Raw genomic sequence first — 26,725 nt, 5'->3', positions numbered from 1 at the left:
TTGACTTAGCTGAAATGAGGCTGACATCTGTAGGTCAGGCCTGATTAAAAGAGAAGGAGGGTGGAGAATAGCTCTGCAGAGTAAAGAGGATTTAAAGATAACAGTGGGGGGAGATGCATGACCCTGACTTGCAGAATTTGGGTTGGTCTTGGGAATCTTGCTGTGCCTGGGAGCAGGGGCCTCCTGGTCCCCTGAGTTCTCTGTGAGCCCCAGGACACTGTGGCTGCTGCTCCAGTTCATGGATGTCTTCTGACTGATCCCTTCCCCCTGAGTCTGACTTTTTGGATAGAAGTCTGACTTAAGCTTTCCTCTTCTGCTGTTCAAGGGAAGCCTCCCACACAAACCTTTGGCTTGGTGTAAAACCCTACTGTGATGACAACACCCACCCCTCACTTTGTTGTGTTGGAGGGTTTAAGTGTCTGGGTCTCCTGCTTGGTGCAGATGAAAGGTGCCGTAGTGCTGTGCTGTATGCTGGAGCATTATGTGCTGGAAGCTGCTTCAGAAAATGTTTCTGTGCTCCTTTTGACCTCCATTGTGGCTTCCTGCCCAAATTCAGTTGTGCTGGTGGCTGAGGCTGTTGGAGGCTGTTTCTTTTTTGAGAGAGAAGGAAAGAGGAGGGTGATGGCACTTCAGAAGCAGTAACCCCATACTTTGGTAGAACAGCATATTGTGCCCAAAACTGTGCTTCATGATCATTAGCTGCTGCTTACACATTGAGTATGTTGCTCTCGGAAGTGCTCTGACACCAGGGATGGGTGAGGTGACACTGCCAACAGTAGTATGAAGGAACATGCCACCTCCAGGGTCAGGAATGTAATTTATATGTACTTCTTGCTTGGAGACCTTCAGGAGCTGGTCTGCTGTTCTGATTTTTTTCCACAATGATTCCTTTCAGCCTTTCAGAAAAAATGGCTTGTTTGATTAGATGAACACTTCTGTGGTATAAATCAGAAAGGAACAGGGTGCTTAGCTTCTTCCTGAAGCAGGAGTTTTAGTTTCCAAATGAAAAACTTTCTTAGTGTGATAAAAATAGAGAATTACTTTATGGGGTAAGTACTTGCTTCCCTCCTGGCTCTGCTGGGCAGCCTTCAGCCGGGAGGAAGTGGGGAAATTACCCTCAGCTCCCTTGGACCACAACCAGTCCTAGTGGTTTTCCAGTGAAGTAACTAGAGTTACACCAGACCTGTGTTTTAGCCCTTCAAATTTAAGGGATAAATGAATCCATATGAAAATTGAATTTTAAATCCTGCCAGGTGTGGTGTCCCTCCCTGTAGGACCTGCAACCTGTGTGGCACTGCATCATGAGGCGCAGGCCATGTTGAATGGTGAGATTAATCACATTGGGGTGCTCGGTCCAGCTAAGCAGCACGTATAGCTGTAGTCACCACTCACATCAGTCATTTAATAACTTTTATATTTAGAGAAATAACTGCATATGCAGTAGTGCCCTTGCTTAGAATTCTGGGCGTCTCTGTAAGGAGATGGGCAATTATTTGGTGATTTTGTAGAAAATAAATTATCTTGGCCTTTATTCTGGTCCCTAAATTCATTTTCAACTGTGACAAGAGCCAGGATTTAAGCCTGGGTCTCCCAAAGTAAAATGCAGTTAATTAGCCCACTCCATCATGTAGCCTTCTCTGTTAACAAAGGCAGTATGCTCAGCCAGACAGCTCTTGCTCACAAGTGATGCTCACCTTTTGTATGGCAGAGTGTTCGTGCTCAGAGCCCGGAGTCCTTGTTTGCATCCCTTTTCAGCAGTGCTTCTTAACCCCTCTGTGCTGCCCCATTGTAGTGCTGCCTGTCTCCAGTTGCGAGACTGCTGGCACCAGGATGTGTTTAGGTTTGAATGATGGTTTGTGTTACTGGCAATGACTGTGGAGTTTTACCAAGGCCAGAGACTGCTGCAGGGTAAAGGAGAAGAGGGTTTCTACCCCGAGGAGCTTGTAGCCCTCAGGGTGATGTGACATTAGTGTTGTTAACTGTAAATTGTGAACAGGGTTCAAGCAATGTTGGGGAACAAAGTGAGACAGTTAAAACAGCTTGATTTCTGAACTGGAAGAAGGATGTGTGAGCTATTTTCTGGGGTCCTGGCTTGCTGTTCCCACCAGACCAGATCTCCTCACTGGCTGGAAGCTTGTTTGCATCAGACACTGATAAGCAGGAGCTCAGCACTGAATGCTGCTGCGGTGGATCAGGTGTGGGGAAATAAACCAGCAAGAAAGATGAGTTGCTGGGGGACTCTGCTGCACTGCTCCTGGCAGATCAGGGGATGTGTTAGACATTTTTGTTTGCCATCTCCCCACTGATTTGGGTTCAGAGGCTGGGGTGAGGCAGGGTGCTTCCTGAGCAGGGCAGGCTGTTGTAAAGTTTTCCTAACTGGCCACTGACCTCAGGGAGATGACTTAATTCTGTTCTTCTGCAAAGGAGTTGCTTGGGTTAAATGTCAAGAACTTTGAGTTTTGCAGTATCATGATATTGTATAGTTTCAAAATACTATTTTTTTCTTGTGTGAATATATAATAAATAGTCAAATAAATTTGACTGTTGTACCTGCAATGTTACAGGATTTAGCAAACTGGGGAGAGGGACAGTCCTTATTCTAGGTATAACTATTGGCTGTAGTCTGTAAGAATGTGTCTGCAGTTTAAAAAACATAGGGCCTTATTTTCAGATTCTGTCATCTAATTAAACCCAGGCTCTTCAGTACTTGGCTGCTTCCTGAAGACTGCACTCACTGATATTGTAATCCAGAGCCTGTGTATGCATGTAGTGCCATGTGGTTGAATGCAATCCTTGCACAAATAATCATCTGTATGTAGATACTAGAACGTGAACAGTGATGTCTGTGTGAGTGGATAGCAGGTCACAACCCCCTGAAAATAGAAGCATATTGATGTTGTTAGCAAAAGCTGTGGAGCATGTTTTCCTTGAAAATTGTTATTCAATGTTGTCCTTGCTGTCTTTTGAATTAAACATACTGTAAGAGTTGGTTTGCTGGAACTTCGACTGTCTGGAGCACTGGATATTGGGTAGTCATTATTAACAGCCAGAGAAGGTAGCATGACCTACTGAACAGACAGCAAGATGCATAGACGCTAGCAGCAGGGAAATCTAAGACAACGCATGGAAAAATATGTACAAGTTAAAACTTGCGCAGCCAGCCCTTATGCAGCAAATAAAACAAGGTCTTACTGACCTTGGCAGCTGTACATGGCAGTCTTTGCATAAGAATGACTTGTGCTTAATATGCTAGAGAAATTATTCAGGGACAAATACTGCTGTTTTCTGCGGTAGTGGGGACAATGTCGTCTTCCATCTCCAGTCGCAACACAAATGCATTGCAGATGGGGTACAAGGAGGACCCGACCCTCTTCAAGCACAGACAGTTCTGCTTCCCATGGCCTAGAAAAGGAGATCTGATACTGTCGTCCTGGCAAAGCTGGATCCAGTGCTGTATAGCAGCCACCTTTGAGACTGGCAGTGGCTGGATAGAAAAGCAGCATGATGAGTGTCTTCCATGATTAGTCTGTGCAGTTTGTGTCTGCTAATAAGAGATCTGCTAGACTTGGAGATCAGAGGGGCACTTTGCTCTTCCTGTTGTGCTTTGTGGAGGCAAACAGGGGGACTAGACCTGCAGGCTGGTTAAATGCCAGGAGATACCAAGCCAGTCGGGCATTTCCTGTGGCCCAGTGCTTGCTTGCAGTTCTTGGACAGACTCAGCTCTCACCCACTGTTTGGAGTGAGCAGGAATTGCAAGGTGGCAGTGGGACAGATGGATGGTGAGCTGGCTGGAGTCTCTGCTGCCTATGTCCTGGGGCCCAGCCAGTCCCCATGCCACCACCATGGCCAGGTCTGCGCCTGTGCATCTTGACCGGTGGTGTTGCTTACTAAATCTTGCTACTTACTACTGCTATTTCTCATGGGTTTTTTCCTTCCTCTTCTACTGGATAGATCAGCCCCATAAATGTCCATGTTCAAGAGCAAAGCTATCTTGAGTGTTTGGCAGAGCAGGGTCTCCAAGGTCTCTCTATCAGGAGAGAGCCAGAGACGGTGTTTGTTGATATTGATCATGGGAAATGAAATTAATGCGGGTATAAAGTGTTAAATGTTAAATTAAAATGTGAGATTTAGAGGCAGTCAATAGATCAATTCTGAGGCTGGGATGAAATGCTCAGACTTTCAAACAATAATCAGATTTCCGATAAAATCTCACTGTGTGTAATTAAAGGGGTTGAAATACTAAATCAGATATTAAGGGAGTGGTATTTAGATGATGTTGAAAGAACAAAGATCCAGACAAAAAGAGCCCTCCTGTCTGCAGGCAGAGCTCAGGCTGGGCAGAAATAGCGTGGAGCTCAGGGGATGTGCTGATCTAGCAATTAAAACTGCGAAGAGAAGAGGATGATGGGAAAACTGCATAAATCTACATTGCTGAACATCTGCCTGGATGGAGATGAGACCATTTGGACCTCATAGCTCCCTTGTAGTCTGATAACACTTCTTAGACCTTGGTCCATCCACATGCACAGATGTCTACGTTTGATGTGGTCTTGGTGAGCCTTCCAGAGGAGCAAGGACAACATGTTAAAACCACCCCCTGCAGGAAGTACAGCCATACAAAACATTTCCCATGAGTTCAAAATACTACTTACTAACTGCCACTACATTTCAGTGGTATTCCAGCTAGTCAGTAAGAGCGAAGGCATGCAGTTGATATTTTGTTAAGAGTAACAATTTAAGGAGAGGGGCAAAGTTAGGCTCAGTGCTACTGACAGAGGGATATATGGGTGTGTCCTAGGCACATGGCATTTCCAGGACATTTCTTTGAAATTTATATTTTACTCTATAATCCATAAAAAAATAAGCAGAAAAGAGTCCAGAGTAGCCAACTCGCTAGTTTAACTGTCCTATGAGTAATGATACCAAACAAGTTCTGCTATAGGAGCAGCATCAGGCTTTGCTCCTCCAGTCAGCTTAATTTTCTGATGCTGTGAGCTGTGCAGGAGGCTGCAGGAAATATCCATTCCCTGAATATGTATCTTTGCTTTCATCCCTAAAGGGATAATTCAGAATATGGAACAGTCATAGTATTTACTGTGAGCACTGCACCTGTCAAGGTAACATTACTGTGGGATGGAAGGTACCTACCTCTGCTAGGTAAAATGGATATACTGGCTCATGAGCTCTGGGCACTTACTTGCTAACCTTGTCCTGTACCTGTGATGTGATTAGCTGTGAAGATGTAGCTGTAAGGCTCTCCAGACCCTTGAAAGATGCATGTTTTAAGAGTATGTTCTCATTTTGTTTTATAATCCTGGTGCAGCCTCTGCTGTGTAGTTCCAGAGGTTGAGATGCTGATTAGGTCCATGGATGTGATGTAAGCCCACCCAGCTGGTCATCAGTGCCTTGGAAACGATTCGTAGTTGTTGTTGCTTAACTGCAAAGCCCTGCCTTAGCCATGGGTTGAGCCAGGCACCTGCTCACCTTGCTCCTTGCAGAGCAGAGGGTGAAGAGCAGATAGGGTGGTCTCAGCAGTGAAGAACTCTTTTGAGCTTTTAAATAAAGGTCTCTAAAATTTCCACCGTGGTGTGGCTGGGCTGAGGTAACCTGATCTTTGGAAAAGTGCCTTTGTGCTGTAGTTTACAGAAGGGCTTCTTGATTAACAAAGCCTGAATCCAGGTTAGTTAAACTGTAGCCATTGTATTCAAGGCCACTGTTAATTTTTCTAATTGCAAGCTTTCTCCCAAGTCTGGGGTTGGAAATGAGACTTGTCTGTTTCCAGCTCCCAGAAAGGGTTGGAAATTGTGTCATTTCATCCTGCAATTACTGTCCCTCCCACTCTGCCACTTCCCTTTATCTAAGAGAAAAATAAGCTTTGTAAACCGCTGTACATAGATTTTAAGTTCATTGCTGATACTAGAAGTCCCAAAAAGCATGTGTCTCTGGGAAGAGACTGATGCTCAGTCTGCAGCATATCTTAAGATCAGACAGGGGAAGGGCAGGGACATAAGGGCATTACTGTGGCTGGGGACTTACAGGAGGTCTTTCCCCTCATAGTGGAGCTCTGGAAGTCCTTGCCAAAAGGTGTTGTGGGCACATGAAGCTTTCAAAAGTGTTGCAGAAACTGGGCAAGCACTAAGCAAGGAGTTGGATGGGGAATAGTGAGCAGGCAAACCGTGGCATGCTTAGGGAGTCCTCAGAGTTAGAAGGAGTGGGAGGCTGGAGCACCAGGGTGGGAGATTGTGCATGTCTGCTGTGCTGTTACTCCTGGGTATCTATGGAGGCTGCTGGATTGTTTTCACCAGCTGTAGCCCAGTTGGAAGGAGGGTCATTCCTCCACACTCCTGCTGCTCCTGCCTTCTTTGCCCATACCTGCCTGTATACAGGAGCAGAGGAAGGATCTACAAACAGCACACCACTCTGAAACATGATGTTTGAGAGTTTGTGTGCTGGAGGGGAAGTCCAGCCTCTCATGACTCCCTGTCAAGGAGCATTTTCTTGCCCTCCCTGAACCATTCCTGTGGTTCTGGTTCCAGTCTGCTGGGTTGTTTCCACCTACATACTCAGCACAAGTCGGAAACCTGCAGCACTTGACAGCACAGGAAGGGTGAAAGAGTGCTTTATGCCTGGTCCTGCACACTTTCCCTCTCAAGAGTCTTCCCTTACTCCTTTCCTAGAGATAATATTGGGAGGCAGAACAGAGATGCTAGTCTCTGGTCTTCTCAGATGCCTCAATGTTCCCTAAATGATACTCCCCTGGGTTAATGCTGTCCTTGCACATTTTTAAGGTGAAACTCCTTGTAGTCTCATTCCTAGCAGGCAGAGCTGGCTGCTCCTGCACTTGAGCTCTGGTGATCCTGGCAGAGCAGTGTCTGCATGGTGTATGTGGCAAGTCCCAGTTCCGTCTGCATGGAACAGCTTGTTCTCTGCTGTCTGTTAACCCTTGGAAAGACACTTCCTCTTGTGCTCCTTTGTTCTGCACTGGCTGTGCTCAGCAGGGTCAGCTCTGCACTTGGGGTTTGGGGGCAGAGCCTGCAAAGGAACTAACTGCTGAGTATGATGATGGCTTTCCCCAGCTGAAGGTCTGCTCCCATGAGCTATTTAAGCCTCTATTTCTTGTATCTCTGTGCCAATCAGATTAGCTGATGCCAGAAAATAGACCACGGCCTGCTTGCTCTTGAATGCACCCTTTTTCCTCCTTACCTGTTTATCCCAGTCAAGCCCCTTTCCGCTCTGCCTCTGTTCTTTAATTTAGCTTTATTCCTTCCTTTTCACAGCCTTACTCTGGCCCATCTCCTCTGCTTGAGGTGGCCTCTCTGGGTTTTGACATCCAGCCTTAACAACAGTCAATCCTGTTTCCTGTCATAGTCATGACTGCCCCCTTTGCAGAGCCATGTGCCCCTCTGCACTTCTGCATTGAGCTTTTCTTGCTCTTGATTCCCTCCATGTTTACCCTGTTGTAACTTGGATTCCCTTTAAATTGCAGTGAGAGATCCACAGATCAGTGGAGCTGCTCAAGGGACTCATCTTCCCAGGAAAGAAAGGGGAAGAGGTTGGGGAGGGGAGTATGCCTGAGAACTGCCTCTCAGTCATTCCCCAGGGCTGTTGCCACCCCACTGTCTGTGCACCCCCAGGCATCACTCTGCTCTTCTCCTAGCTGGACCCCTCTACTCATTCACTGATTTTGGCAAGGGAGCCTTTGTTGCAAAAAAAAAAAAAAGGAAGCTCTAAACCCCCTTAGGCTCACAGGACCAAGCATTCCAGCCTGGCCCTCTGTACCAAAACAGGCCCAGCCCCTGCTTCTTGTGAGGTCCCACCTTTATCCTTCTTCTAAAAATAAAATGCAATGACATTCCTTCCTTGTTACTCTGTTCTCTTATTCTGACCTCATTAGACTTTCCCAATAGAAAATTTCATTGAACTCCTCTGTTAGTGGTGGAAACAAACAAGACCATTGGACTTCCTCTGGAAAAAATGCATCTATATAACGGAATTGCAGGGAGCCAAATTTCCACTGCTGAGTTGGTGCTGTACGCATATGTTCCCTCGTATGGATTTAGTAAACAAAGTTAAACAAAGTTAAAACAATTTATCCTTTATATCTGATCTTCTTCCCTTGTTGGAAAAAGATTGCTTCTGTAGCATTATAAGGAGCAAAGTACTGTTAGCTGGGGTTGCAAGAACAGCTGTTTTTTTCCAGACCCCCTGAGCTAAATATATTTTGAGGCTTATGTATGTGCATGTACATAGGAATGATAGCCAGGTGATGGATTGCTAAGCCACATCATAAATTCAGTTTGTTGGACACCTCTGAGTACCTCCTCTGCACTCTGTCCTTAATCATTCTCCTTCAAACATCCTTCTAATGTTCTTAACAGCAGCCAATTAAAACAAAGACTTCACTTGCCGTCTATCCCCTCTTCCCTCTGCCATCACCCAAGCTCCTTCTCTTGGGTGGGGGGACAGAAGTGCATTAATGGATAGTGTTCAGAGTGTGAGCTCAAGGTTTAACAGAATATATCCCTACTTAGGGGTTTTTTGCCGCCTTCTTTAAAATTCAGCTTGGACAGACACCCAACTGCACAGGGGTGGGTGCTTGTGTGTTTGCATGTGGCTGGGATCTGCGGACTGGTGGCAGGAAGGATGAGGCACATGGTAGGCACTGTTCATTTGTACATCTGCCCACCTTCTTGGGTTCCTGTTTTTGATTCAGAGGTTTCATGCTGATTCAGATGCTTTCTGAAGAAAAGCATGCACACAGGCCTTAAGGGGGAAATTGAAAATAATTCAGGTCACTAAGACTTCCACAGGGGAGAGAAGTTACACGTTGTGGTGTTACGGATGCAGGAGGGTAATGAGATAATTGAAGATCTGAGGATTTCAGTTGGTGTCAATGACTCGGGCATCTCAGGGAAAACAGAGGATATTCACTCCCTGAAAAGTTGATTTCGTCCACCTGGCTGTGAGATGAAGAGTAATGAATAACAGATTTTGGGGTGCATGGAAGGCGGGAGATGCCAACACACTAACTCTGAATGGCTTGGGAAGTGCTTCAAGGGTAACTTTGACTTCCTCTTGCCTTTTTTAGGGCTTAGCTGTGTTGGCTTCTCTCTGCATGCACCCCTAAACCCTGTTTCCCACAGGGGCACTGGACAGAGAGTTGAGTGGGTGGTGCTTGGTGCCAAAGTACGCTGCCAGAACTAGCCCTTACACCTTCAGGTGCCTTTTGGTTTGGCTGCTCCCCTGTAAGTACTACAGCAGTGCCTCCCTTGGATGCTGGGAGGGTGGTTGCTGCACAAGCAGGATTGGAACTGTTGGACGTGCCTTTCATCCTGTTGTAGCCTGCTGGATTAATGGGGCAGATCTCTGTGCATGTGCATGACTTCTACTCTCCCTCCTGTATCCTGCTTCATACTGTAATGGCTGTGGGGTCTGAAATGTATCTGTTCATCTGGTGCTTGTGCAGCCTTTACTGCAGCAGTTTCTTAATGCCTGATTGCAGTTCCTGCATTTTATCTGCCAGACATCACTGAGAGATGGGAAAGTAACAACCCCAGTTTGCAGAGGGATTAAGTGACTTGTCACTTGTGGCACCTGTGGCTGCAACAGCATTTGAGCCCCTGTTTCCAGGGTCCCAGTCTGACAGGACTAGAGCATCTTTCCTGTCAAAATGATGACTACCTGTGCAATGATAATGCCTTTGGGGTTTGGGACTAGGTTGCTCTGGATTTTCACTGGCATACGGAATTGGAAAATATGCTCTCAGTTGTCACTATATTTGGTTTTCCCGCTTTCCTACATGTTCTAACTTCTTTATTTTAATTCTGAAAGAAAAATATTCTAAATACATTGGATGCTTTTGTTACCAGCCTTTCTGTCATTGAGTATTTGGTTTGCAACCTGAGGATACTGTTACAGGTCTGAGCTGAGAAATAAGTCAAGATTTTACTTTTCCTAAGTCCTGCATTGTTTGACAAATGTATTTTGAGTACCTTTGTGCACTGTATGCCCTTCTATGTAGCCCATAAATGATAGGTGTTTTCCTCATTGTGCATGAGTCCTCATTTTTAACACATTGTGTAACTCAGATGGACTCGAATGTAGGAACATAAAGACTTTGGAGACCTGCCCTGTGCGAAGGGGAAAATTAGTCTGGCCCAGAGCAGTGGCTTTGTGATGACTGCATTGTGTGCTGGTGTGCTGTGTTTGTACCAAACTGCTTTGCTGCCAAGTTACTTATGGCTTATCCAAGCTCTCGGTACAAAGAATGTTAAAAGAAAAATTTTTTGTTTTCTCTGAATTCTTCCAGCTAAGAAAGAACTCAAACTACAGTCCAAATGCTGTCTTCTCTTTCTGCAGGCCTCTGGCGACCAGGTAGGGCAGTTAACACTGGAGTGCCTTCAGCTGTTGTGTGTGTGTAGGAGCATGTATGTGCTTACAGAAGATATAATATGGGACTTGCAGCGAAAGTGCCTTTTTGTTGGAGAAAAACCTGTCTCTTTGAGCAGAAGGCTCTGTGATTGAGAAGTCTGGAGTGGGAATTTTCCAGGCACAAATGTGTGTGCTTGGGCAAAGGCACCTATGAAGCACTGGACCTGGGCTGGTCTCCTCTGTGTATAGAACATATCTGATACCTCCTGAAAGTCCCAGGCTGCCTTGCAGCACAGTGAATGGCTGAGCTGGGCTCCTGTTTCTGTATTTCTTGTGCCTGGCTTGAGGGTTAGGATCATGCTTGGAGCTTAGGAGATACCCGTATGGTTATTCCTGACAGGAATCCCAGGAAGGGCAGTTGGGTAAAAGCATTCCCTCCCCTCAGCTGTCCCAAACACATGCGGACACTTATCTGATTGGCAGGGACCTTGGGGGTTTATCGAACACTGAGTAGGATAATCAGATAGATTGTGGGATACATCTGCTTGATCCTATTTCTTATGATTACGTGGTGGGGAACAAGCCTTAATGAGCCTTGGCCTTTCCTGTCTCCTCTGTAAATTTGTTTGACTCAATTGAGCTCTCTTTGTGTGAGACAGTTCTCTTTGTGCTTGGATATGGAAGCATCCACCTCTGAAGCTGGCTGTGCTTTGAGACTGGGTTTGGATTAGCTGACCTCCAGAGATCCCTGCCAACAATTTTTTTTTTCCCCTTTTCTTTTGTGTTTGCAGCTGGTGTAATTGTGGTCCTAACCCCTCCCAAGAGGTGCTGGCACTGGAGAGGATTTTAGATTTGTTTCACAGCAAGTGCAGTAGCTGCTTCTGCACTGCAGAGGAAATGCTCCTTTTGGGTCAGCCACCTTGCTGTAAGGCAGCTCCCTGGCCCTCGGCATTGGGAAGTTGCCTCATGTAGGAGGCCAGAAGGGATTTGGGAGGAAGGTCCTCCCAAAATAGAAGGGAGCATCTTTCTCCATGTGTCTCTTACTGGTGATGGCCTCTGTCAAGCAAACTCCCACTTGGCTGCCTGATCAGCAGAGCATCCCCCAGATCCCACAGGGGTGGGATGGCAGTGGGTCACTATCAGTCCTAGTAGAGAACTGGAGTAGGAACGGGGTCTTGACCTCTAACTGATTCCAAATAAACTGATGGCAGAAAATCAAAAGCCCAAAAGAACAGAAATGTGCATGTGTGGTTATTCTAACAACAAATCTATTCAGTGAAAGAGGGGTAAGTTCCCTTTGCAGCACTGCAACGCATGCTGCCCTGGAACACCCTATGGAAAGGTATTTGTTCTGCCAAGGCATGTGTGTCCAGCACAGCAGCTTCTGTGACTTTGTTCAAAGACAAACAAATATAAAATGCTCCTTAAACTGCCATGTTTTTGTAGTGCATTTTTGGCTTAGAAATCCCCAGCAGACAGTGAGAAATAACTCCCAGCCATTTGCCTGTGGAAACATTTTGAAGAACTAATCCTGTAGGAATGAAGGGGAAAGGAGTTCTCTGAACTTTGGTGGACAAGAGGTGCTGAAGGTTCAGGAAGAAGGAAAACAGACTGAAGATTTCAGGTGGCTGAGGGAATAGGAGCACCATAGCGCACATTGAAGAATGGTAGATTTCAAAAACAAAGCGATTTTTTCAATATTTCCTTAAACTCAGTATTAATTTTTCCTGTGGTTGTTTGCTTCAGGGTGTAAGTGTCAAGAATTGCACGTACACAAGGGAGGATAAAGTTCCCTGTATTTGTACATTCTTTTTCTCTGCAGTGAAGGGCTTCCTTCCCTCATGCTACTTTATTTTGCATCTTTTCCTTTTTTTTCCCTTCTTGTTTTTTCAGTTGCCCAACTCTGTATGTAAGAGACATGCTGAGGTTGTGTCAGGGCAGCTAAGAGCAGTGGGAAGTGCCCAGAGGCCAGTGATGCATGATCCATTTTCCCAGGGACAGCAGCACTGCTGGCCCTGCAGACCCCCACAGCCATCTCCCAGGGTGCCATAAATCCAGAAGTTTAGCAAGGCTGGCAAGCCTCTGAAGAGATGGGATGTAGTATGTACAACCTTCCCCACTGAGGGGCAGGAGGATGTTCCTTGTGCTGCTCTATCCAGAGAGGTCACGACCAGTAACAGCCACTCTCCAAAGTTGCTCTAAGCCAGCAGAATGAGAGTGTGGGGAAAAAAGGACAAGTGTTAGTGGTTCCTTCAACACAGAAGTGTGTGAAGGAACCACTGATTTGTGTGGTACCTGCATGCTCAAACATCCACTCTGTTGCTTCTGTAGCGGGTTTGTCCTGGAAATGAGGCTTTTCCATTGCAGCAGCATTGGGAGGTTGTTTTACTTGCATGGGTTTATTATTAATTCCTGGGTTCTGCCATCCTGTTCTGAACAGACGGCACTCAGAGCTGAGTTGACGTATGGCACGCAGTGTGACCCCTGGTGATTCACGGCCCCCAACATCTGTGATTAGACCTTGAACAGAAACTTTTCATGCATGGCCACAGTACAGGAAACCTGCTCTTTTTCTGAGTAACTGGTAGAACAACAAAAGGAGGTTTATTTTCTTTTGGCTGTAGAGGTCTACCTTAAACTAAGTAAACTGTTCCCTGAGGGAGAAAATGTCCAGGTACAGAATGTTCACAAAGGAAATATTCAAAGTGTCTGCCATGTCCCTGAAGTGTTTGTTTTAAAGAATGAGGGCCAGAGCAAGAAATAGAAGATTATTTTCTAATTTGAAAGCAAAAATACCTCTTGCAGGTGACAGAAAATAAATTTACCTTCTTCAGGTCCAGTTGATACTGGAGCCCATTTAAGTGCACAAGGGCTGAGAAGCCCTGGAGAAGCTGCCATTGCTGAGATGGCTCCAGTCCCAGTGTACAGCCTGGGAGCGTGGGGGACGGGAGCCAGCCCATGTCTGAGGCAGCCCCGCTGTGTGCAAACTGTCGATGTTCCGCCAGCAAAGGAATTGTGTCTCTGGGAATCTGAACACTGCTGGGTTTTATGTGAGGTAGGGTAAGAGCTTTGTCATTGGTGTTTTAGCAATGGAGGATCCATACCTGCCCTTTCTGGGGGTTATTTTTGTGATTTCTTTTGCTGTTGTGAAGCAGCATTTTTGAATCAGTCCCAAGTAAAGCCTTGTGATCCAATTGTGACAGCACCTAACTTGCCATGGGCTTTTCTGATGCCCAAAGTGAACTTCTCTAATGTCAGCCAACTCAACTAATGTCATTGTGTTCCTGGCTTGGTAGATCCTAGATGAAGATTTTTTTAAACTTTTTTGTTTCCCCTCCTCACTGACTCCATAAACAGCCCACAAATGTGGGTTATCTTAACTCATGCATCACTGCCAATAAATGTAACAGTAGAATGGTTTTCAGTAAAACCATGCCTTTGACTATAACTTTTTGGTTCCTTTGATAAGCAAGGATATAGTTTCATGGGTTCTTTACTACATGCTATGAAAGTGGAAGAGAAAGTGTAGTGGTTTGGTCCAAAATACTCATTACTGTTTATCTTCTGTGAGATAAGAATTAGGAGAAATGCAAAGCAGGCACCAAACTTGAAAGAATATAAAGAAGTTTATTAACAGACCTAAAAGAGGAAAGAAAAAAATTATACCACCTTCAGAACTCTCCTCCTCCCCCCACCTTCCTCCCTTCTCCCACTGACAATGTAAAAAGACAACCCTTAAGATGTTCAGTCTGTTTATCACTTCCATAATAACCTTGTTCAGTCCATTTAGAAAGAGAAGTCTCTTCTTGCTCATGCTATGAAAACATTATTACAACGAGACAGCCACCCACTTCCAAATATTGTTCAGTCCATTTAGGAAGAGGAGTCTCTCTGCTCGCATGTGAGTCCCTTCCCCTGACTTGCAGCTTTTCCCGCAACTGCGTTCGAGGGTCCACTCTTGAAGTTTTTTGGGGTACAATTTTAAGGTTGAGCCGTTCAGAAACAAAAACAGAGGCCCTTCTCCTTCCCTGGGAGCAAAGGGTCTTCCTCATCTTCATCTTTAGGACTATCTCTGGGAGCATCTCTAGGAACTGAGGTTTTCTCGTTTCCCATTTGGAGCAAAAGTCCTCATCAGGTTCATCTCTAGGGACTGAGGTTTTCTCCTTTCCCGTTTGGAGCAAAAGTCCTCATCTGGTCCATCTCTCCCTGTCCAAACTTCTCATGAAATTACAGCTGCGTCAGCATCTGCCTATCTCAGCGCAGGTGCTTTTGCTCACGAGTTGAACACTCCACCCCCCATATCTTCATGAAATTACAACAGGATACTCTGATATATCATAGCTTCACAACAGAATTTCAGCTTTAAGCATCTCCTCTTTCTCTTCCCTCAGGTTTTCAGCTCTTCACAGCAGTAAAAGGGTTAATCTCACCTCGGCCTTGCAGCTTTGCAGCTGGAATGTTGAATTTTTCTTATCGAAGTGGAGAGGGGGGAGAGCCAAGCTGCTCCGGCTGCCCACAGCAAGGCAGTGGGGGGGGTTCCACGGCTGGAACAGATCCATCGACTCCAGGATGGCCGTGGCCCGGCCCGGCCTGGCCCGAGCAGGGCCTGGCTGGGCCCGCTGGCCCCCGCGCGGGGCCCGCAGCCACCTGTCCCAGCACCAGAAACGAGAGAGAGCTTGGAGGGGGAGTTTGCCTATTCTTAAATGTGGATAACAGAGGTGATCACAACTTTAAGTGGCTTAGAGAATTGTCCATATTCAAACTGGCCAGCTGATAGGCTCTATCAGTTCCCAGAGGAAACTGTAAGGACGTCCCTTCTGGGACTATGCTTGCTAACCTATGACAGAAAGGAAGGACTGGGAAAGATTCTCAGACTTGGTTTTCCATAGGAATGTGAAAATGCTCTTGGATGGGTGGTGGTATTCTCCACAGAGTTTTCTTTCTCTTTCAGAACAAAACAGTTCAATGCGCTATTTTCATTGCTCCCATTTCTCTTTGCCTTGCAGTGTTTCCAGGGAACACTGTGTTTATTTGGAAGATTGTTTGATAACAGAAACATCTCACTGCTGTTTGGGTGAGGAGGTCCCTATTCTGCCTTATCAAGGATGCGGTGGTGGGCACACCAAGCTCTTCCGTACTCATTAAGGTGCAATAAAAACCTAAGTTACATAATTGTCTCAAAAGTGCAAGGACTGATGAGTGAGCTTGACATTTGTACTGCCAGCTAAATTTAGTGCTTTGAGGAAAGCCCATAGCCAAAAGTCTTTTCTGGGCTCTGACAGTATCTAGACACTCAGTGAACATTGATAGCAATATTTAGTTTTAGTGGAATTGGTGTAAAATTTGAGGTCTTAATTTTGCAAGCACAGTTTCTCTATTGTTGTGCCTCCAGGGTATCCATCCATCCATCCATCCAGGCTGGGTCTGAGCTTTCATTTACCATAACTTGCAAAACTGGGTAAAGCACACTGCAGCCTGGCAGTGTAGGGCTGAGCTTGGACTCAGGAGAGCCATTCCTTAGTTCTACAGTCACGTTCTGGTGGTTTGAGTGGAAGAGGAGCATGGACAGCATTGCATATGATAAAGAATGGGCACGACTGGAACTTAATCTTGGGAAAACTCCAGTGTGTCTGCAGTATCCCTATTCCTCTTCAGGTGAAAGGAATAGCTGCTGCTCTTACTGGACTGTGAGTTAGGGCAACAGCACTTCTGTTTCTCAGCTGAGCAGTCGTGATGCAGAAATCCTTGAGAAACAGTAAATAAGGAACCCACCTTGGTACTTCTACTGAGTAATTTTTTCTTAAAAAAAAAACACAAAGAAAAAAAAATCTCTTTTAAATAGCGTCATTTACACTTGGAAGCTGCTTGAATCCATCTTGTCACATAAATTACCATTTCTGAACTCAGCTGTCAGGAAGTGTCCTTACAAGTTGATGTCCATGGGGCCTGTCAGTGGAAGGGGATCAGTTTCATGGCAAGCAGGAGGAATTCAAGTGTCAAGTGAATACGCTCGTCCTCATGTTACCTCAAGTGATCAGGGCATCTTAGTCCTGCCAGAAGCAAGCCCTGGTGTGACCTTTGCTCCTCAGACTGCCCTTGTTCCTCTGCACTTCGGTAGCTGTAAGGCTGGGTCTGACATCTGGAGCAAGTCCCATCCTCCTGCAGCTCAAGCAATTAGAGCTTGGCCCAGCAAGTGGCCCTGGAGCAGAGGCTTCAGGGATATTGTAGTTTCTTTAGAGGGATAAAGGCCATAGGCTTTTCTCTTTGCTCTGCTGCTTTCTCCAGCTTTGATGCTGATACCATTGAAATGAGATTGGCTCATGTGTAGTGGAGGAGCTGAGCCCTGCCAGACGGATCTGGCTTGCTGGGAAGGGTTCAAAAGGCAGCACCTACCCTTTGTTGTATTTCCTGCACACTAATGAAGCCCCTGATTGCTGGAGCTACTTTTTAATCCTTGTAGGTTGTATGTTGGTTTTGGCATGGATGGTTTTTTTTTGTTTTAATTCCTCCCATTTGAAATATATGGGAGAACAAAGGGAATAAAATGCCAGCTGCCCTACACCCTCCCCCCCAAAAAAGGGTAATAACAAGAGAATTGTAAGGGTGCATTCTGGTGAGAACAGTTGTTTCCTGCCAGGAGTTGAAACCTGGAGAGCTGAAGCTCTGTATTGTCAGTGGCGGGTTCCTGTCTGAGGTGTGCTGTCTTTGGGCTGTGCACGGGAGCCTTGCTGCAGCAGTGTGCAGCACTTGCTGTGATGTCAGCCCTGCGTGCATGCGTTTCCAGCCTTCTCCATGACCACATGGAGAAGGATTTGCAGCAATCCAAACACTGACAAAACTGTATTTGTTGACCTGCAGAAAAGCCTAACTCATGCTCCTCTGGGCTGCGATCATGTAAGCCGAAACACAATGACTGCTGCCTGTGCTTGCTGGCCTCCCAGTCCTGATAAACCTGTGAAGCAGATTCATTTATTTAGGCCCTGATTCAGCAAAGCACTTAAGTACATGCTTCAGATTGTCTTTCCAGAAAGACTGTTGGCATGCTCAGAGTTAAGCATGTGCTTAACTGCTCTCCTGAGTGCCCAGCAAACAAGTGATGGGGCAGTGTGTGCTGCTGTGCTCTGCCAGGTGCCTCTCAGGCTGCAGAATTGGGGTATGAAAAATATATTCATTAATTTGTCTCCCTCCGGTACAGGAACTATAGTGCCAGGGTCTGAGATGACTCTATCCTTCTTCAGGGAGGTGGGTTGTTTCCATAGCACAGAAAATTTCTTGTGTCTCTTGAATGTTGCACAGACAAGTGTGCCCTTCTGCAGGGTGTGGGGCTGGGGCAGTTTGCATTGGTGGGTTTGTTTCCTCCCCCACGAGTTGTAAAGAAAAATTTCCACTGTGTTACATGTGTCTGAATGTTTTGATATTTGTAGTTTAATGTTTTGTAGGATTCATTTGATTTAGCTTTCATTAACATGATGCCCTTCATTTTGAGGACTGAGCAGTTTAGTGCAGCCATGTACCTGTGGGCAGTGTGTGCTCCTGAGGTGCATGGCTTGAGAGCGAGGTCAACATTTGGTTTGTTACACTGGGATTTCTTGAGGTGGAAGGGCAGATGTTACTACACTGGACATCTTGGTGTTTGGTGTGACAGTGTGTTAAGTTGGACCCATTATATTCCATCCCAGCATTAACAGACCCTCACTTCCCTTGGGAGTCTGAAGCTGTGGAATAGGCACTTAAGCCACAAGATGGTTGTATTTCAGTCTGCTCTTAAGAGTTTCTGAGATTGCATTCTTTCTAATCCCCACCCGTATCTGACCTGTTCTAGCTCGTTTTTGAGAGCTGCACCCAGCTAGTCCTTAGCTTCCTGCAGAAGGTTTTCTGCCCATCTTTTCCTTTCTTTTGCTTGCTGAGCTCATTTGAATGGGGAGCCCACATATCAGTGAATGGGATTCCTGTATAAATTTGCCCCATTTGCACAATTGGAATTGATTTAGAGCATCTCTTCTTTACAAAACCGAAAAGAAATGAGCATGGTTAGATGTGCCTCTTTTCCTTCTCTTTGAAGTTTAAATCACGCTTAGCAAATATGATGTTTGCAGTCTCTGTTCTCCACCTGATGTGCAAAAATGCAAAGGTCCTTCCAGAAACATGGGTCAGACCAAGCTTTGTGGTGATGCTTCAAGCTGGATTGGAGGGATCTGGGCAGGTTTTGTTATCAACTTTAATCTTAATTAAGCCTAGAAAATACTTGCAATATAGGTTTAACGAGTGTTGTTTTCTCTAAATTGAAATAATTCGATCTGTGAATCAAAGAGCCTCTGTGCCCCACCCCCTGCTGCTGATGACAGCCTCTTCCCACACTTCTTCCGTGGTAGCATTGTTTCCATTGTTTCCAGCTCCAGTAGGTTTCAGTTACTGATCAGTGTAATTGCAATAACACACCAATAATAAAAGAGGAATTTAAGCTTCCTTTTTTTGTAGTTGGAAGCTCTTCTCCTACAAAAGCTTGAAATCTTAATAGTCACACAGGCAACATCCCGCGCCTGTCAAATGTTTGCAAAAGTGGACGGTCATCCTTTAGTAAGATAAAGGACTGGATTGGGAACTTGGAAACAGCCCAATCCTATCAGGCGGCAATGGTACAATTAATATTAGAATGGACGACTAGGGACAGTTGAACGTTTTAGTGGATGCCAAGGAAGCCTTCAACTGGAATGCATTGAAAGTTGTTTGTTGTATAACACGAGTTGCTGGAGTCAGAGTAATTCGAGTTTCCTTTGGTCTGGTGGAAAATTACAGCTGTGAGCAATGAGTTAATTTTTTCCGTGTGTGTGCGGCTTAGGTTTCCCTGGCAGATTTGCTCTTAGTGTTGTAGGCTCTGAATCCATAGAGGAGTGGCTGTGAACCAGTCGTTTGTCTTCATGTGCCATCGCAGGAGCAGCCCTGCGCTGGGGAAGGGTTTAATGGAACACCTTGAAGTGCGGAGGGGTGTAGGGCTGAGTTGTAGCCTTGTATATATGAAAGCCACCTTCCTGCCTGAACGCTTCCTACCCCTGAAGAGGGGGTGGGTTAGTTAATGTGAATTTAAAAAAAAAACAACCAAACAAAAAAAAACCAACTGAAGAGCAAAATATTCCCCCGTAGTCTGGAAGGGCCTGGGGGGTGCAGCCCCCGCCGCTGTCCCGGAGGTTGGGCTGTCCTCTCCTCTCTCGGCCTGTCCGGGCGGGGCCCGGGGGTCCCGCAGGCTCCCGGAGGGTCCCGGGGCTGCGGCGTGCGGCGGGCACCCACCGGGGCAGTATGAAACGGTGTCTTGTATTGGTCGGCTGCCCGCGGGTGCTGCTGTAACGGCAAGCGCCATTGGCCGGCGCCGCCTCCCATGCGCAGCGCGGCGCGGGCAGTGCCCCCGTGCCCGCAATGGCCGCCGGCGCCGCCCCGCGCCCGCCCGAGCGGGGCCGCAGGCTCCTGGCTGATTCTATTTCTCTTTTTCCTGCAGGTTGCTGAAAAGTGCCTTTCCTGAAGCCACCGCTGCTTGGATTTCTGTCTAGGGCTGCCTCTCTCTGCCCCTCGCGCCCCTCTCTGTTTAATTCGGCGTTGCTTGCGGTCCGTGCCCTGACGGCGGCTCCTCCAGCCTTGCCCTTTTTTTTTTTTTTTTTTTGCTCCCCATTTACACGCAGTTTGCTCAGCCATTTTATTTTTTTCCTTCCCCCGACTATGTAGCAAATATTTAAAAGAAAAGAAAGAGGAGAAAAAACATCAGGCATCCTTTTGCCTGTTTTGATGCTCATGAACCATAATTTTTAGAAGCAAGAAATAGAAGGAAAAAAACACCAAGCCCGAAGTTTTCTCCCCAAGGACCGAGACCGTTCCACAAACTGAAGTGCTGCCAGCAGCATATGCTTTTTGCAAGAATCATTGAAACCATTAACTGGAGAGCACAGAATTCTTTTGAAAATCTGCCAGTTATTTGCAAGTAACTTTGGCAGTGGCACAAAATATAACACTTGTATTTTAACTTCTACAATTGCACTTTTAGGAGCTGGCCTCTAATTTGATTTTCAGTTGTTCTGATAAGATTTCTATTTTATGATTGGCTTTATGTTTAATTCTTGTTTAAAGAAACACGATTTGACTTAAATGAAAACCTAAGTGCTGATGAATAGGAGTTCTACCAAAGCAACAAGTTAGTTATTTCTTCACGTTTAACTTGAATTCACTTTTTTACCCTTTTTTTAAAAAAAAAAAGAAGAAAAAAGAAGATCAGCAGTAAATATTACCCTGAGGAAGGGTGCGATTGCTTGCATTTTAATTTTTGTTTTTTAATATGGCTGTGAACGTTTCCCTGGTTCGTGATACAAAATGGCTGACGTTAGAAGTGTGTCGAGAGTTTCAGAGAGGGACTTGTTCTCGGTCTGATGCAGAGTGCAAGTTCGCCCATCCATCACGGAGTTGCCATGTGGAAAATGGTCGAGTTATTGCCTGCTTTGACTCCCTAAAGGTGAGGACTGTAACACATGCATTACCTAAGCTTCCTTGCTTTTCCTTCCCTTCCTAGTGGCTCGGTTTGCAGGGGTGTGGGATGTGCAGAACAGCTGTTTATTGCTCTGTGCAGGGAGGATGCTGCTGGTGTGGGATGCAGCTCCTGAAATCTAGGCTGAGTGACATTGGGTGCGATTTGCCTGGAGTGCCAGGCATTGCAGGGAGAGAGGATTTTAGCCAGGGCATTTTTCAGTGGTAGCTCAGGTCTGATATAGCTGTCCCTGAAATAGAGAACACGGGTTGTGGGCAGCAAATGAAATAAGAAGAGTAGAGAGAACTGAAACCCAGTGTTTGAGTGTCCAGATCACATCAGCTGTGCATTTGGTGCAGGGATCTGAAATGTGCTTTTAATGAGCAGAAATGAAAGCAGCATTTTAAGATAATGAATCAGCTTTACATGTATTTCCTGAAGACAGAGTTGCAAAAGCCACTCTAACACTGTCCTGTAGATGAGGACCAGCCAAAATAATTGGAGAACAACTTTTCCAGAAATGGCCATTGGGAAAATGCTTTCTGTGAGGAACACACAAACTCGATGGCTCTGCCAGGCCTGTTGGAGCAATGGCTGAGCCCTGTGGTTGGTGCTAATCCTTGCAGAGTCGATTTTGGAGGCAGTTAATGGCTCTTGGATGCTTGTCCCTGCTGGAGCTCCAGGGGTTTCTTTCAAAAATACCAAAGACCTGGGCTGTGAGTCACGGTGAGGAGTGGGGCATGCTTACAGGAGGGGGATGTTGGTATCTCTTTCTGGCCTCCCTTCACCATGGTTCTTGGGAAAGGAACATCCACTTTTTTTTTCTTTTACCCAAATGTATGGCTTCTCAAAAGTATTTTTACTGAGACCATATGGGCAACTGGTAGCAAATGAGAATTTTTGAGATTGTGTTTAATGTTTTGACCAGAGTAATTAACCTGTTAAAATTTGTAGAAAGAGTCTGGAAAATTTTATAATCTTAGAAGTTTTCTCTTGAACTTCAACTGTTGCTTGAAAAGATTTGGATTTATTTTTATGAGCATAATGAGTTACAGAACTGGTAGAATTATATATGCAGAGATTCAGACCAGGACTGGATCTGGACTAAGACTGGATTTCCCATTTTGTTCCTGTTAGTGGCTTCTTCAAGTTTTCACTTCTGTTCTCTTTTTCCAAGAAGCTCAAGTTTTCTGTTTGCGTTAGGTTTTCTCTTTTTAATCTGATTATATGCAATGACTCTCTTAGTTTTACGGTGACTTTCAAATGTTCATTTACATTGCTGGTTTGCTCTCAGTGAGAGACAAACAATTTTTTTATAGAGGGGAAAAAAACCCTTGTTTTTTATGCTCTTGAAACTTCTGAATTGTAGCAAGTGGCAATGCAGATACTTTTAATGAGGAGATTAATATGTTCGTATTTTATAGTGTTTGTTTGTGAATGGAAAGGAGGGCTGTCATGTTACGGAGGGTAGTTTTGTGCCCCTTGCTGGTGTTTGCAGCATCTTGGGGAGGTGTCTCTGTGCAGCCACCCAGCTTGGCTGGGCTCTGAGCTGTGCTGTCACCTGGTGTGTGACACTTCCCCACGTGTGTTGTTGGCAGTGCAGTTCCTGCAGCAGAACCAGGCTCTCTATGCCAGCCCCTCTCTGCACAACTGTGGCTGGGAGGACGTGCAGGACCAAGTCCATGGGCAGCTGGGGTTCAAATCCCACCCACTGGTATGAGCAACCCCTTTTCCCACTTCAGCAGTGGGGATGGGGTGGGAACACCATGTTAAGAAAACAAACAAACAAAAAACAGTGGAAGGAGTAGGGTGTGATCTTGTACAGCTCGGGGTGTTTCCGGTGTAACTGGCTGTTAAATAATGTCCTTGTTGCAGTTTCCTGTTGACACAGTAGCAGATGCCCAGTATGTGCTGGTTAAGTGGTCTGAATTTTCCAGGGAAGAGGTTTTTTGGACTTAGGGTAGCCTCATGGAGGGCTGACAACTCTGTCTTTGGGAAGTACTTGAGGAGAGGTCCAACTGTGCAGAGCACTTGGCCAAGGGTTGGTGATGGGGCTGTTTCTACACCCCTCTTTGCAGACAAGAAAGTGGGTCTTGGAGCACTTTCTTCAGACCCGTGGATTCAGCAGCTCTCAGTGGACAGAACCCTGTTTCCCTATGCCATGGAGGGCTGTGGTCCCCAACGCTGCAGCCTGTGTGTGTGTGTGTGTGTGTGTTTGTCTAACGACATGCATTTCCCAATGGCAATAACCCCCTGGGGACTAAACCCTCAAACAGTGGTCATTCTGTTCCTGGCCAGAGCTGAACTTGCAAAGCCTTGTTTGCAGTGGTCTTAGGGGCTCATGGCTGTAAGGGTAGCCACCCTCACCGGTGATCAGAGAGATATTGCATTCTCAGACCTGTTAAGAGGCTTTTCATGCCCATCCTGTGGACGTCTTTGTACCCAACAACTGTGGAACACTGACCCTCTCCTTCTGAGCGCTCAATAGCTGCTTAGTGCTCCCTTGTCTTTTCACGCCCTGCATTAGCAGAACATCTGTGTTGCTTTGTTGGCGGCAGGATATAGGATGCTTGCGGCTAATAAGTTTTCTCGTTGTTTTGCAGCTGCCCAGGGCTTTGTTCAGACGTTGCTTATCTGCATCCATTGTGTGCTGATGTTGCTTGTTTTTTTTTTTTTCTCAGAGACCTCTTAAGCTTGAACAATGCCTTCATACAGGAACTTCTGATAACCTAGCAAACAATAGTTTCACCTCACTGGTCAGGTCATGTGCAGCATCCATACGCTTACTGCATCCCCCTTTTTCCCTTTTTTCCCCTCAATCTCCTATAGCAGTTCTACACCTGTTTCGGTGGAAAAAGCAGTAACACTTCCAGAAGCAGTCAGACTGCCTCAGTGTCGGTTGTTTCACGGGTGACTGTGTGCTACCTGTAATCTTGTGAAGAACACACAGGACTCCTTGAAGCTAATAGGGGCCCTCACTGATGCTCAGGTGGTGTTCACCAGAAAAAGCTCTGCAGGGACATTGTGTATTGTGCAATGCTTTGGTTGTGAAATATCTGGTCTTGATTAGGTTGAAAGTGCAGGATCTTGCTGTCCTGAGCTGTGTTTCTTCGAATGGGTAGTTTGCACATTTGTAGGCAGTAGAAGGAACCTTTCTTAAGCAGATTGATATAAAACTTAAAAATAGTTCCTTGCAAGAAGCTGCAATTTGAATCTGATGCCAAGAGAGCTCTCACTCTACTTGTGCATCCCTCCTTATTATTCTGGAAGCAGTGTTCTCTGAATTAATTTGCTTGAATGGCAGGAAAGGCTGCACTGCTTGATTGCAGGGCAATCCAGAGGCACAAGAGCCAGCTGTGCTGGACCACCCTGCTTCCAGAAGTGGCCATAACAGCTGCTGGTCAGTGGCCGGTGCTCTCTGGTACCTCCTAGGCAGGTCCTGTGGCACCTCAGAGACATTCTGAGCAAAGGAGAGGGATATCATATCATCCCTGTAAACTCGTGTGGCCTTTGGGTTTGTTCATTGCTTCTCTCCCAGGCTCAGTGTGCACTGTCCCATGCAGAGCCAGTGCGTTTTGTAAGGATCAGAACATGGTTTGCCGGCTCATGGCAATTCCGACAGAGGTTTGTTTTGGCACTTTGGTAGGCTGTTCATCAAGTCATTAACTTTCCTATTCAGGCTGGATCCAGAGGGCAGGATATGAGCTTGTCCGACTCTTAGTTCCTGGCCAGCAAGTCATTGGTTGTGTTTTCAGTTTCTGATGTTGTGAGGAAGGAAAAAAAGCATCATCTTTCGTCACTACTGGAGCAGAGAGCTGAGAGATGAGGCATTAGGAGATGGTGACATATTATATAAAAATATGTAGGTAATGTACATCAGGTGTTCACAGAGGCTTTGATTTATACTGCTCACAGTTTGGGTATCAGCACTGAGGATTTGTGATTTAAAAAAAATTTATGAACGCAGCTTTGTGAGGTGTGGGCTGGGTTTTTTTGCTGTTTAAGTGTTTTAAAATTTTCTTTATGAATGTTAATGTGAATTGAAGCTTCAAAGAGCATTTTGAGATGGAAAATAGTGGGGTGAAAAATTTCAGTAATATGAATTTTGACTCTGGGAGGTCTAATGTAAAAAATGTTGTTAAACTATCACGTTTCAAAGCAGTACTCTATTAAAAAAAGGTGAAAATTTTCTGTGAACAGGCATAAAAAGGAGTTACAAGTAGTTTTGTCTAAATTGCCTATTTTCTGAAAGAAGTGTTATTCTTTGGTAATAATATTCAAAGCCCCATGGCAATCTAAAAAGTTCACACTGCTTGGGCAACAGATGTACTGTATGATCTTGAAACTGATGTCCCTGAGGCCGTTCCTCACAGTTTTCATGCTAATTTGTACCTGGTTTATGCTGACTTGACTGGAATTATTTCTGTTACTGGTTGGCAATCAAATCTATTTTTTAAAAATTTAAATAAACGCCAAACTAGGAAACAACTGAAAACACCCACTAAACTTAGCATATGGTTACACTTTTAGAGAGGAAGAAGAAAGCAAACAAAGCCATAGTGATATTTTTGGAGACATTCTGACTGCATGTCTCAGCTCAGTGTAATGGAGATGGAAATATTCCACATGAAGAGTGTTGAGCCAAGTCACCTGTGTAACAAACATCCACTTTTCCTTGGTCATTAAGTCACTTACCTGTGTGGCAACAGTAGATTTACAGCAGAATTCTGTCCGCTCTGGATACTTGTGTGTCTTATGGCATGTTGTAAGTGCTTTTTAGAACTACCAAATCAAACATCTTAAAGTGGGGAAAAATGTATTTAGACTCAATTTTATTTATAAAAACTGTTAATACTGTATTTCTCTGTCTTCTCTGTTAATTTCTGTATTTCTCTTTGTATTTCTCTCTGAAATAAATTGGTATTTCAAGGAGAATAGAGAGCTTGTGGGGGAAAAATAATTTAGGCCTGGTCCCTTCTTGTCTATAGATTACAACAAGCTTCATGTTTTCACAGCTTAATTTAATTGGCACACATGCTGTCTATACTCTCTGTAGTGTCTTCAGAAGTTTTTGGCACATCTGTGGGATGGAGAGCACTGATGGAGAAGCGTACCTGGCACTGCATGTGGCTGAGCATCTCCTAGGCCTGCCCCGGTGTCTGAACTGCAGATGCTCTCTGTGGGGTCAAGGCTGGTTACTTGAAGGTCATGTGTGACCCTCTCTAGTCATGTTCAGCTTTCCAGGGAAAGGATACACCTTGTTTCTTTAATCTGTCTAGCTGATCTTTCTGTGCAACAGAGGTCTGTGCACAGCCTGTTTGATTTGTTTAGTGTTATCCAATGGTTTCTCTGATGGCCCAGTAGTCTCACTTCATTTATCTGTGACTTTTTGACAGCTGAACTGTGACAGATGAGCACTGGTGGGCTTTGCAGTTGTGGTTTAAAAGATTGCTGCTCTGAGCTGTCCCCTTGCTTCTCTGTTGCAGGTTGCTGCCACTGTGGCAGGGTTAGCAGGAGGACAGAGCGCTTTAGACAATGAATACAAAGTCCAGCAGCTAGAATTCCCTTGGTCGTGGCTCTCTGCAGAGCTGCTGGGTGATGAATGTGTGTAATTGGAAACAGGCTGGTGTTACCTGGTGACTGTGCTGCAAGGACACCAGTAGACAGGGAGGGAGATTCAGGAAGGTCTTGTTCATTGCCAGCCATTTGCAAAGATGTAGTGCAAGAGTCCTTGACAGGAATTCTTGTCTGTGCTCTAAAGCAAGCAGGTGATCTTTGAGGTGTGTTATGGAGGGCAAAGAGGTTGGCCTTGTCCTTATCTCTGCTGGGTCTTTCTGTAGCTGAGCAGCC

The 26,725-nt window shown here is 45.5% G+C and overlaps 1 protein-coding gene across 12 annotated transcripts in view; it reads left to right on the top strand.

Annotated features, from left to right (window-relative positions):
• MBNL3 (muscleblind like splicing regulator 3) overlaps positions 1–26,725 on the top strand; it is a 94,911-nt gene that overhangs the window by 14,086 nt on the left and 54,100 nt on the right. For 8 of the 12 annotated variants that reach the window (XR_005604731.1, XR_005604730.1, XR_005604729.1 and 5 more), the window contains exon 2: positions 19,862–20,863. The exons of 3 other annotated variants lie outside the window; for them this stretch is intronic. Coding sequence is in view for 6 of the 9 variants with exons in the window: in XM_039572350.1 (XP_039428284.1) it covers positions 20,690–20,863 (174 nt within the window). In the remaining 3 variants the exon portion in view is untranslated. Of the gene's footprint in view, positions 1–10,354; positions 10,375–19,861; positions 20,864–26,725 lie in introns of those variants that run through there. One more of the 12 variants, XM_039572349.1, reaches the window with a different exon arrangement.

Source organism: Corvus cornix, chromosome 4A, assembly GCF_000738735.6.
Source record: "Corvus cornix cornix isolate S_Up_H32 chromosome 4A, ASM73873v5, whole genome shotgun sequence".
Lineage (NCBI taxonomy): Eukaryota > Metazoa > Chordata > Aves > Passeriformes > Corvidae > Corvus > Corvus cornix.
The sequence above is the reverse complement of the archived record's forward strand: the minus strand, read 5'-3'. Positions and strand labels throughout refer to the sequence as shown.